Here is a 12,774-nt window from a genome sequence, read left to right on the forward strand (position 1 = left end):
AAGTTCAAGCGAGGGCTAGTACCATTTCAAGAGACATGCAGTGAAAGTAAGAGAAAACAGGTTATTTCTCATTTTCATCGACCGCAAAGGAGTCACAGTCACTGAATTCTAGTCACCCAAAATTCATACTTGAGAAAACCCGAAATTCAGGAACTGGTCCATGGACACGGAAAATTCAACATTGGGCCCAAAAGTCCAGCCCGTTAAAATTGAAAGCCCACTAGTCACCTCCACGACCCCAAGGCGACCCAGGAAGAGTCCAATCAGGCTCCTAACCCTTCTCCGCTCCGACGGCCTAAACCCCGCCGCCGAAATGCTCCTCCGCACTCTCCTCCGTCGCGGCGGCGCCGCCGCCGCAGCAGCCGCGGTATCCTCCGGCGGGGCTCGCGCCACCGCACTCCCCGACCCGCCCGCCGCGCTCGCCTCCCTTCTCCTCGCCTCCCGATCCTACGCGAAGGCCAAGGGCGGGGGCAAGCCGGCGTCGTCCACGTCAAACCGCGGCAAGGTCCGCGCCAAGGACCCGCGCGGGGTGGCGTCTGCCGGTGATGCCGCCGGGGCCGATTTCTCTGCCGGAGGCGGGGGCGACGACATTGACACCGAGTTCGAGCTGCCCACCGACCCGCTGCCCCCTACATACGACCCAGCTCTCGACGTCGGACCCGGCGGCCGCCCGCTCTTCGCCTTCACTGACACGTTCGGGTCCTTCGCCCACCGTGACGCGAACGTCTACGTCGACTTCACGTAGGCACCTTCCCCCTCTCAATTATATCGCCAATGTGCGTGGTATTTTGAAGGTTTGGATCTTGCGGTTGCATTTGCGGCGGTCTGTCTGGCCACATTAGCGATTAGGTAGCAATCATTGTGGTATTTGAACTTTATTTGGTAGATTGTATGGGTTTTGGTCATAGTACCATTTTAAGTAGGGTTGATCCTTTGTAGATTTTTGTGCATAATTAATCATTCTGTTGCTTCATCTGCAATCCCACGATGGAGTCTGCGGTTGATGTTATCTAAATGCTCCATTGATTTGTTCAAGTTTTGTAATTTGTATGTTTTTGCTAACTTCAAGGCCATTTGATGCTTTGACTAAACTGTGTTCATTTTCTTAATGCATATGTCTAATTGTTGAAATATTACCCTTTTCCAAGTTAGGTAGACGCAAAATACTGTATTATATGGTATTTTGTAGTATCTTGTCTCATTAGATGTAAAAGATAATTCATTTCGTACATTAATCTGCAACCAGGAGACTGAATATTGCTCAGATTGAATTTCTTGGATGCTATTGGCAGATTCTTTTGGAATGTTGAATTTTCTTTTCTTCCTCTGTCATGTGGCATATTTTTCAGTTTGGATGAATGGAATGCTGTTTTACCAGAAGGGTTGCCAGCGGGCATGATGGAAGAGTTTCAGGAGACAAGACGGTGTGCTGTGATGTTGAGGAAGAGGTTCCTAGACCTCCGGGATAACTTCCGTAGGATTGTTGATCCTGCTGTTACAACAAAGCTCAAGGGTGTGTAATGTGTTGGTACTTGTGCATATTGGATTCTTGGATGCTGCTCCATGTTATTAAGACTATGAGATGTGTTAGCCTCAGATGATACATGCTGTGCTGTCAATTGATGCTGTGTGTACAGTGCTTGTGTTTGTGCTGCTTAAGTCTTATGTTAGCATGTATGATTTGAGTTCCTTCAGATTATAGTGAACACATTTGCTGTTGATTGCATCATCAGCATCATGCTAGTCTTTTATGGTGTCAAGCAAACGCTGCTCCTGTTAACATGCATCGTATTTGTAGTTTGATTGAACTGATGTACTGATATGTCAACTTTCTCAAAATCGACATTGGAAATTAAGATAATATGCCCATGATTTAGCATTAGTTCATTTTTGACTCTTTAATATTAAGGCATACTATCAGAACAAAAGAAAAGAAAGGTTGACTGAGGAAGTAGGTTTCTTAATTCTAAAAGTGGTGGTACCCACTCCATCCAAAAATATAAAGACGGTTTGATTTGGTGGGGTCTTCAATATCACACTTTGACTGCTAATTTCTCTTATAATATATCATTCATGGCAACAAAAGTTTGATTATTAGAAAGTATTTGTAAGTACAAATCCAAAGTTTCATATTGTTAGACTAATTGTTGCTTGTTGGTGAAAGATTATGGAGTTTGAATTTTCAAATGTGTGCCCACCTTATATTATGGGACAGAAGGAACATGATTTTTCACCTAGCAAGATTAATAGTGACAAAAGTCCATTCTCCTTACTTTTCCTTGTCTTAACTTTCTGAAACAACTTCTGAATTGATACTGGTGTTGCAAAAGCAATTGCAGTACCATCAATCTATAACCATGCAAATAATGGCACATTTGAAAATGTATAATATATTAATATGCCATTATATACCATATATTGCTAGAGTAAAGCTGTTTAGTTTGCACTACAATTTTTTACTTTGTTTTCCTCTAAACACATTGCCATTGCAAAACATATTCAATACAATGTGATTGCATATGTACACATATATTTGCCGGCTTGCCGCAACACTGTATCTCAAGATCTCAATCATTTTTCCTGCTTGCCTGTATCCAGATACCAAAAAACAAATTGTCTTGGATGGCCCACGGAGTTGTGGTAAAAGCATTGCACTTGCGATGCTTGTCCATTGGGCACGTACTGAAGGATGGCTGGTATTTTATGTTCCACAAGGGAAGGATTGGACTCATGGAGGATTCTTCTATAGAAACACATATAGTGATTTTTTCGATACACCAATACAGGCTGCGAAGATCTTGCAGGTGCTAAGCTCTGTGATTTTGTATGTTCCAGTTGCTTCAAATAGACTATCTTTCATATTCCTCTTTTCTATATATGGATGCAGATAGAATGCATTATCATCTGTTTTCCTTGTTTTATTTGTTTGTAATCTGCCTACACGCTCCAAATAATGCTAGTTTGATGTATGTGATGATATAGTAACCATCAAGTGGGCAAGTGGCAACGATTGTAAGAATACGATGTCTTGATAGGTGGACGATGGTCATGCATATATTGATTAACATTCAATCTTATTTGGTACTGGTGGAGCCTCTTCTGTTTTCAAGTTGTCACTGTGAAATCTAAGTTTCTGATATGGTTACATATTTGCCTAAAGATTGATTTAAACACATCTCACTTGTGCTATTTTATATTATCAGTTCATACTCCATGCTGTATGCAAACTGGGTTTCTCTAATCTCAGTTGGATATTGATAATATAGTAGGAATGTAAACTTATGCAGTTATGCTTGTTTATTTGTATATATTTCCTTTATTACACTTGGGTCCATGGATACTTTATTAAGCATAGTAGCATACGCATCCATTGCTAGAAAGCAGATAATCTGTAACATTTTGCAAAATACAAATCTCACCACTAATTTGTACTATAACATATCTACAGAACCTATTAAAAGTCATGAAAGTAATTTTAGGGCAATTATGCACTTATCTAAATATTCTAAAAGATATTGTGCCAAAATGTAAAATGCTGCATGCTCTCCACTTGCACTACATCACTTTTAGTTGGAGGTAGTACATCTTAAACCCATAATTTATGGCAATATATATATATATATATATATATTGTTTGATACTACATTGTGCTGGATGGAACATCATTTCCTCTAAATCTGTTTCTATTGCTGCTTCAGGATTTTTTGAAGTACAACGAAACACGCTTACAAAAATTACCATGTCAAATTTTTGAGCCTATTCCCCTGGGAGAAGGTGCTGGTGTTGGAATGATGAAAGGGGCTGACACAATGGAAATGCCTGAAGGGTCCACATTATATGATCTCATTCAAACTGGGATAACTCACACGCATGCTTCAGTTGGTGTTGTAGTTCGCTTAAGGAAGGAGCTGTCCCTTGTTAAAGACGTCCCTGTACTGTTTGCCATTGATCAGGTATGTCAGAGCATTGACACCATAGCTGAATTGGCTGCTGCCACTTCAATGTTTGATATGTTATATGTGTAAAAATTCCCATTAATGTGAAACACATTAAAAGATTCTTTTTTTCTTTTGCAGTACAATAGTTGGTTTACGTTCAGTGACTTCCAGGAACCTGTAACTGTCCGATCCTGTCGATCGATCCATGCAAAAGAGCTTACAATGGTTCGTTGCACTGAGATACCTCACCATGTTCAATCATCACATTCTTTTATGTCCTTCAGTTTCCTCCTTTGAAAGTAGCAAATATTTGCATATCCTTTCTGCTTATTTGCATGTATTTTTTGGTTGTGGTGTAGTAAAAATTGTTAAGTTCCTTACACTTTTCTATGTGTTCATTCTCTTTTCTTTTGTAATCTTTCATGTACTCTGTTCTGTTGCCTAATAATAAGTAAATATACAGTTTCTGAGTGACTTATTTTTGTAAAGATAAACATATGAGTCTGTATTAGCTTTTTTTACTGCTCAGTGGAGATCTGGAATACATATGGCAAGTGTACAATGCGTAGCATCATAGCACTTTTTTTTAACACTAGTAATCAGTTCCCTGGACATACACACTTAATGTTTCACTTGTACTATAAACAGGTCAATGCTTATAGATCAATGTTGCACAATGATATGATGGTGGGGGCCTTTTCACACTCAACAGCAGTTGGCAAACTACGGCAGGAGCTGCCAGATGTTCCTTCTGATGCTCGTTTGATCTTTCCACGTTACACCTTAGATGAAGCTGAGACTGTGTGTCACTATTACATGAGGTATTTTTTTTTTTTAGAAATTTGGCATATTTCTATCTGTTGATAGTGTTTGATAATTTGTGATGGCTGACTCTGGCATATTACTTGTTAACTCAATAACTGAAAATTGGCAATACACTTGACCAGGCAAAAGATCATTCGGCGTGAGAATTTTTCAGAAGAGAAATGGAAAAAGATATATTACTTATCGAATGGAAATGGTGCAGAGATGAGATGGCTTGCTGCCTTTGTTTGAGGTAGTATACCGTCCCTGAAGGAAAAAAAAAAATGCATTTTGCTCCCCCAAATTTATTCTTAATATTGTTCTGTAATATAGATTTTTTTTAATGACAATAATGATCTGTAATCAACTAGTCATATAAGCTTCAGCTGGCATAATTTTTTCACTCCACTGAAATCATTAGCTTTTAGTAATTTTCTGATATTATCTTCTGCCTCTATCATGCAGTTTCTGATACCTGGATTATACTCAGGTTTGATGGTGGTCTAGAAAGGTTGCCACTTCTGTTTCAGCGTGCCATTCGACACCACAGCTCATTGTTGTATACTTGTAGTCTGTCTCATGACATTCCTAGCAGAAAATTTGGCTTCAACATCATTTTTGCTGAGTAGAATTTGAGGAGATAAAACATAAGTTTGTAGCTCAGCTACATGATTATATCATGGGGGCCCTTTCAGTTCTGCTCAGATGCTAGATACAAAATAATAACCAACTGATGTAACATTTTTCTTGGAGAAGTTTTCGCATGTTTTGGCTTCTGTATTTTTCATGTTGCTGCCTGCGAGCTCACTGTGCTGATGAGTATGATATGAGTTGATGCCAATCTACTCAGCTTGCTATATTGTTGCTGAATTGAGCCCCATTGAATAGTTTTTTTTATATATATTTTGTTGTACGAATCGAACAATTCTTTGAGTTGGGAACAATATTCTTCTTTGCGGAACTCAAAGGTTACTTGTATGAGCCATATCCCCTTCACAGTTTCATTTGTTCAGCTTCCCTTGTTTCTTGGAGAGATACAGCTTGTTGATTTCACCACATTGTCGATTCCGTTGTACTTTTGACCGTGCCTTTCTGTATATCATCACATATTTTGTGTCCCATGCCGTTCATAGATTTTCCTTCTGAAATAATTCTTTTCGCAAATGAATAACTCTGTTTTTGGTCCCTCGACTTCTTCGTTTGTCTAAAAGACCCCAGATTCAAAGCTGTCTAAGCTTGACGCCCAAATTATCAAATATGGTTCGGTTTACGCCCCAAAGCCTATCTTGAGAAATTTCTGCTCTTTAATATTAGAAACACGCACACACTCAACAGTTGATTGAGACTTTGTTTAGATGTAGTCAGATTCGTCGACCTTGTTTAGATATAGTTAGATTCATCTCAATCCACGTGTGTTGGGGTGGATTGGGTGGAATTTAGTTCATGTTTCAATTCAATCCACCCCAACACATTGGATTTATGCGAATTCGACTACATCAAAATTGGTCATCTCAACAAGATATTTCATTTACACTGGTTAATCTTTTTATCACTTGTGCAAGTACAATGTTAGTATCAGACAATGGACGCATTAACGGAACAGAGTTACTACTTTGTTTTTCAGATGATCACTGAGCGGCCTAACAATTAGTAGGTGTGCCGAAGCTGGAGTGGATTTCTTGTTCCGGTGAGCTCATCAGTCATCATCTCTTCGTCCATGATGAAGGCGCCTCCGTGCATCCACCCGCCTTGACGTGGGAACGCCAGCGGGGTTTTTTGCCGCACCACCCCCGCCGCTCGCGCCCTGACTGCCGGGAGGTCCATGATGTGCGGCAGCAGCAGCAGCTCTGGGTCGGCCGCCTGGTCGTCGTCTTTCTCCATGCCCATGATGAAGATGCCTCCGTCTTCGCTCCCCAACTCCATCGCGCTGGCATTGTCATCCCCGCCGCCACCATCGTCGTCCACAAAGCCACCCTCCTCCTAGTTTTGAGACGGAGGAGGTGAACGAAAAAACAGATAGAGAGAAATTTAGGTTCTTTAATATTAGGTATAAGTACATGTATATATACATTTATAATGAAAAATGAGATACTTTGGAAAAAGAAAAAACGCAAAAGAGCCAATAACGGCGGATGGGGAGAGACAGAAAAAAAAGGATGCACCATGTGGAAATAAAAAATGGACAGAAAAAAGAATGCACAGTATAGGAGTTTGGAGCAAAAAAAAAAGACAGACAAAATGGAGAAAAAATAGGATGTAGTAGTCCGGAACGGAAATAAAAAAGGACGAAGCACACATGAAAAGGTACAGAAAGTGGACAAAACCATGAAATATTTTTTAAAATACAGGAGAGCAATGTTTCATTATATTAAAGAAAAAGAGTGGTCCTCAACAGGATCCTCACTCATACCGGGACTAAATATAAGTGAGGAAAAAACAGGAAATATAAATTTATACTCTTCTGTTTTTCTATTTTTCCATATTGATTAGAATTCTAATTCAGGTTTATCAGGATTGGAGGGACGTATTATATTAGGATCCCTGACTATTTATGTTACCTTAGAAGTCTAGCATAGGTTATATATAAAACACAGAGACAACGAGGCACCAGGGTCCTAGAGGTTCCCCACGGGGGTACTACTTGGATGAGCCCTAGGATGGTCCGCGGTCTATTGAAGGACGCGAGACAAGATGGAGTGGACTTCAAGCTATTTCAGATCGACTTAGTCGGCTTACTATGAAAGCTAGATTCTGTAATAGGACTATGACTCTTCTCTTGTAACTGACTAGGATTAGATACGTGCATTTACCCTCTCCCCTATATAAAGAGAGGTACGGTGCACCCCTTGTAACCGTAACAATCATATAATCAATCCAACTCCAAAGGCTACACGCCAACTGGACGTAAATGCTATTACTCGACAAGAGGGCCCAAACCAGTATAAATCGTTCGTCTCTTTGCGTTTACCATCGAGTTCTGCGTACGTCGAAGCCCTCCGAATACCGTCCCAGGTACCCCCGTGACGGGTTGCCGGTCATCAAACACCGACAGCTGGCGCGCCAGGTAGGGGCTTTCGGCGACTTCGCGATCGAGAGCTCAGCGGACCTTGACGACATGATTTTTTCGACGGGTGTCACTTTCATCTTCAACTCCTAGATTACAAGGCTGACGACAACGGCAAGCTCTAAAGTTGTCTCATGGAGATCCTGGCACCTCAAGCTTTACCAAACGTCTCAACGACCACGCTGGATCAACTCACCGAGAAGTTTTTGCACCTCTCAATTTCTGAATCAACTCGAACTCAATAGGTCACCATCAACCATGACTCCCGCTTAGACATGTCACATTTGTCCGGGCTAGAGATCCCATCTGAAGTCCAACACAAAGACCTAGTTTGTTTTTCCACTTGGACTCAAGAATTCAGCCTCAATTTATCAAGATACGATCAGCTACCTCATGTAGTCTGAGCAAGAGATCCCTCTTACGGGTGCCTAGAGAGGTTTGGTTTTATCCATCACACCCGAAGGAGGCATCATCCATTGGCCGGGTGCTCAACCCGACACTTCTTTAATAAATCCATCTTGTCTAGTTGGCATGGTGGACCTCTTGCCTTATCAAGACGGTAGAACTCTTCTAGCAGACAACAACGATCACGGTTCTACAGAAATCTTAGATATTGCGACGACTGTAGAATCTGGAACTCACTCGGCCATGAGGCACTCCAGAGAAGTCTTTATGGCTGGGCAACCACCTCAGATCCCTATGCCTAACCCACCAGATATCCAAGATGGAGAGGAAACCTTGTTCGACATCTCCCCAGACACTACACCACCCAATGGAGAGACGAATGAGCAGAAGACGGCTAGGGAAAAGAAGAACAGAGCTCGATAGGCTCGGCGCAACCGCGCCCAACACCGTAGGGAGGAGGGGTAGTGGTATCAATCGGCTTGTCGAGATGTCGAACGATGGCGCTTGGCTGTAGAGGCAGCATATGAACAATGTCTACGAGATGAAGAAGTAGAACGACAGCGCTAAGACCGTGATGCCGTTAGAGCCTCTGCATCATGCAACCTTGAGCCTGAGTTCATGGAAGTAGCTAGCCACAGGGTCTTCACTATGCCCTATGCCAACGTCTACGCCTTGGTAGAAGAGATGGTGGCGATAGAAAACTCTACTCCAGATCAGCAACGACTCAAAGTCATTTTGGAATCCACAACCCTTCAGATGCAGTCTGCAAAAGCAACATCCCAAGCTAACCCTTCTCGAGGACCGGAGGCATGGGCACCAACCCACTCTCATCTGGGACCACAAGGTAACCAACGAGGAGAACAACGAGTACTGGCCCACTCCCGTCTAGGGCCGTAGGGTAACCAGAATAGGAATCAGGGTGCCGCACAATCGGCCTATCATGGGCACCAGTATAGGAACAGGGAAGGCAAAGGTGAGTCCGAGTACAGAGAGGCCGGCATCCCACCAGACAGGTTCCCATGTTTCTCTAACAGGCTACTCTCTGTCTGGCTTCCCTATAAATTTAAGCCGTCCAATCATACCAAGTACGATGGGAAGACAGAACCTAACCAATGGTTGCGCATCTACTCTCAGTCCATCGAGTTGGCAGGTGGCGACGATGACATCAAAGTGTTATATTTTCCCATGCCACTTGACATTGTACCTCTCGCCTGGTTTGATAAACTATGAGCCCGCTACATCGGTACTTGGGGACAACTTGAGCGCAAATTCTATGAATTTTTTTGCAGTGTCCTCACTCACCCAAGTACCCGGAATGAGCTTAGAACTTGCAAACAGAAATCAGATGAAACCTTCTAGCAATATTATCACCGCTTTGCTGAAATACGAGCCCAAGTCTTTGATATCATAGACAGGGAGGTGATAGATCACTTTGCCAACGGGATCAAATACAAGTGTTAGTTAGAAAAGTTCTGCGACGATAATCCAGAGACCACCGAGGAATTTAAGCGTATAGTACAGAAGATGATTGCATCTAAAGAACGTACTCGCGAATGATTTCCATGCATGACTAACACTGGCCACTATCCACTCATCTTGGGCCCAACAATCACCGGCATGACAGTCTTCAAGGTCTTGATCGATGGTGGCGCAAGATTGAATATAATATTTGTAGATACACTAAAGAAGATAGGCCTAGACTTTACCAGCCTACTCACCCCCACTGACGTCCCTTTCTATGGGATAGTATCCGGCAAGGTTACCATGCCACTCGAATAGATCACGCTCCCGATAACGTTTGGCACCCCAAACAATTTCTGAACGGAGTTCATTAAGTTTGAGGTGGCTGACTTTGAATTATCATACCATGCCATCTTTGGTCGACCTGCTTTGGCCAAGTTCATGGCCATGCCACATTACCCGTACCTATTGCTCAAGATGCTAGGTCCCAATGGCGTACTCTCCTTTCGAGGTGACCTCAAGCGCTCATATGACTGCGACATGGAAGTTGTCTAGATCATAGCCAGAACACAATAAGCCTATGAAGCATACGAGATTGCAACATTGCACAGCAGACTAAGCCGGAAGACATGGAGATTCCGACTAAGAAGGCAGGAATCATTGCACCACCCTCTAAGATGGATACCATCGAGATGGATTTGGGTACTGGTGATCCCTCTAAGACAGCTATCATCAGCTCCCACCTCTCCAAAGAATAGGAACTCGCGCTCACCAACTTTCTTAAGGAAAATAAAGATATCTTCGCATGGAAGCCGGCTGATATGTCAGGTGTTCCAAGAGAGTTGGTTGAGCATAAATTGGATTTAAATCCTGGCTCAAAGCCAGTCAAGCAACGTCTACGATAGTTTTCACCAGATAAGAAAGAAGCAATCAAAAAGGAAATCACCAAGTTATTGGCAGCCGAGTTCATTAGGGAAATCCTTCACCCTAACTAGCTAGCCAATCCTATACTCGTCTAGAAAAAAAACTCAAAAGAGTGGTGCATGTGCGTCGACTACACAGATCTCAACAAACACTACTCGAAGGATCCCTTTGACTTACCTCGTATCGATCAGATCGTAGACTCTATGGCCAGGTTGGCTCTTCTATCCTTCCTTGATTGCTACTCGGGATACCATCAAATTACCCTCCATAAAGAAGATTAGAGCAAGACATCCTTCATCACTCCGTTTGGTGCCTACTTTTACACAACCATGTCCTTTGGGTTAAAAAAACGCCAGTGCAACCTATCAGCGGGCTATCCAGGCGTGCCTAAGCAAACAGATCAGACATAATGTAGAAGCCTACGTGGATGATGTGGTCGTCAAGACCAAGGACCCCTCTACTCTAATCGCAGACTTGAAGCAAACATTTGACAGTCTTCGTAAGTACAAGTGGAAGCTTAACCCAACAAAGTGTGTGTTTGGAGTTCCTTCTGGACAACTATTGGGTTTTCTCGTGAGCCATCGGGGTATCGAAGCTAGCACGAAACAAATTCAAGCAATCACTCAGATGACTCGACCTCACTGTGTTAAAGACATTCAGAAACTGACAGGGTGCATGGCTGCCCTTAATCGTTTCATTTCGCGACTCAGGGAAAAAGGTCTACTTTTCAAGTTGTTGAAAAAATCGGGCAAGTTCGAGTGGACAGCTAAAGCTGATGAAGTTTTCTAGAAACTGAAAGAGTACCTATCTATCTCTCCAATACTTACTCCACCTGAGAGACATGAACCACTCCTACTCTACATTGCAGCTACTACTATGGTAGTCAGCACGGCAATAGTCGTGGAGTGGGCTGAAGAAGGGAACATATATAAGGTACAATGACCTGTCTATTATATTAGCGAGGTGCTATCTGAATCCAAGGCCAAGTACCCACATGTGCAAAAGCTCCTCTATGCCCTCTTAATCACTTCACGCAAGCTACGCCGCTACTTTGAAGAACACAAGGTAACAGTGGTATCCGACTTCCCACTTAGTGACGTCCTACGCAATCAGGATGCAACAGGACGCATATCCAAGTGGTTAGTCAAACTCGAAGCTCAGAACATTGAGTTTGTCTCCCATAAGGCTATCAAATCTCAAGTCTTGGCTGATTTCATAGCCGAGTGGACCGAAGCCTAGCAGCCTACTCCGATAGTTATCCTCGGTCATTGGAAGATGTATTTTGATGGTTCCCTCAAACTAGGAGGCGTAGGCGCTGGCGTTCTCCTTATATCTCCAGATGGAAAGCAGCTTAAATATGTCCTACAAATACTTTGGCTTGCTACTAACAATGAAGCCGAGTACGAGGCCCTCCTTCACGGCCTCCGAGTAGCAGTCTCACTTGGCATCAAACGTTTGCTCGTCTATGGTGACCCCTCGGTGGTCATCAACTAGGTCAACAAGGATTGGGATTGTACCAAGGAAACCATGGATGTTTACTGCATAGAAGTCCGCAAAATTGAGAAACACTTCCAAGGTCTAGAAATCCTCCATGTTATGCGAGATCTCAATGTTGCGGCTGATGTTTTGGACAAATTGGGATTAGATAAAGCCTAGATACCCCCTGATGTGTTTGTTCAGGAACTCCAAGTCCCTTAGATCAAACAAGAAGCCTCCACATCCACCGGTACTTTGACTCCTGGTGTCCAGGTACTAGTGGTCTACCCGGCATGAACGCAAGTATTTATTGATTATATCCGAGACCATAAGTTGCCCGATGACAAGGTAGAAGTAGAGCAGATCACGCGCAGAAGCAAAAATTATGTCTTAGTTGGGGACATGCTCTACCAATGGGGTGCATCATCTGGTGTTCTCCTCAAATGCATTACACCTAAAGAAGGGCAGAAGATCTTGGAGGAAATCCACTCCGGGTGTTGTGGTAATCACGCAGCCTCCAGGACTTTAGTCGGCAAGGCTTTCAGATCCTGGTACTATTGGCCTACAGCACTAAATGACACAGAAGAGTTAGTATGACACTACAAGGGTTGTTAGTTTTTTGCCAAGCAAGCCCACATCTCAGCTCACAACCTTATCTGCATCCCTACATCATGGCCTTTTCATGTTGGCGGCTCGACATGG

At 42.9% G+C, this 12,774-nt stretch overlaps 1 protein-coding gene across 2 annotated transcripts; it reads left to right on the top strand.

The window, feature by feature from the left end:
• Nucleotides 1-258: 258 nt before the first annotated feature.
• LOC136551126 (uncharacterized) lies at nt 259-5,721 on the top strand. 2 transcript variants are annotated; one of them, XM_066542713.1, is made up of 8 exons: nt 259-741; nt 1,350-1,513; nt 2,599-2,804; nt 3,699-3,953; nt 4,077-4,163; nt 4,587-4,759; nt 4,886-4,995; nt 5,208-5,721. In XM_066542713.1, exons 1-7 carry the CDS (start codon nt 314-316, stop codon nt 4,992-4,994), a joined length of 1,422 nt encoding a protein of 473 aa, XP_066398810.1. In that variant the 5' UTR covers nt 259-313; the 3' UTR covers nt 4,995; nt 5,208-5,721. The 2 variants fall into 2 exon arrangements, with proteins under 2 accessions (XP_066398810.1, XP_066398811.1); XM_066542714.1 differs by having other exon boundaries at nt 5,233-5,721.
• Nucleotides 5,722-12,774: the final 7,053 nt, after the last annotated feature.

This window comes from Miscanthus floridulus, chromosome 4 (assembly GCF_019320115.1).
Source record: "Miscanthus floridulus cultivar M001 chromosome 4, ASM1932011v1, whole genome shotgun sequence".
In the NCBI taxonomy this organism is placed as follows: domain Eukaryota; kingdom Viridiplantae; phylum Streptophyta; class Magnoliopsida; order Poales; family Poaceae; genus Miscanthus; species Miscanthus floridulus.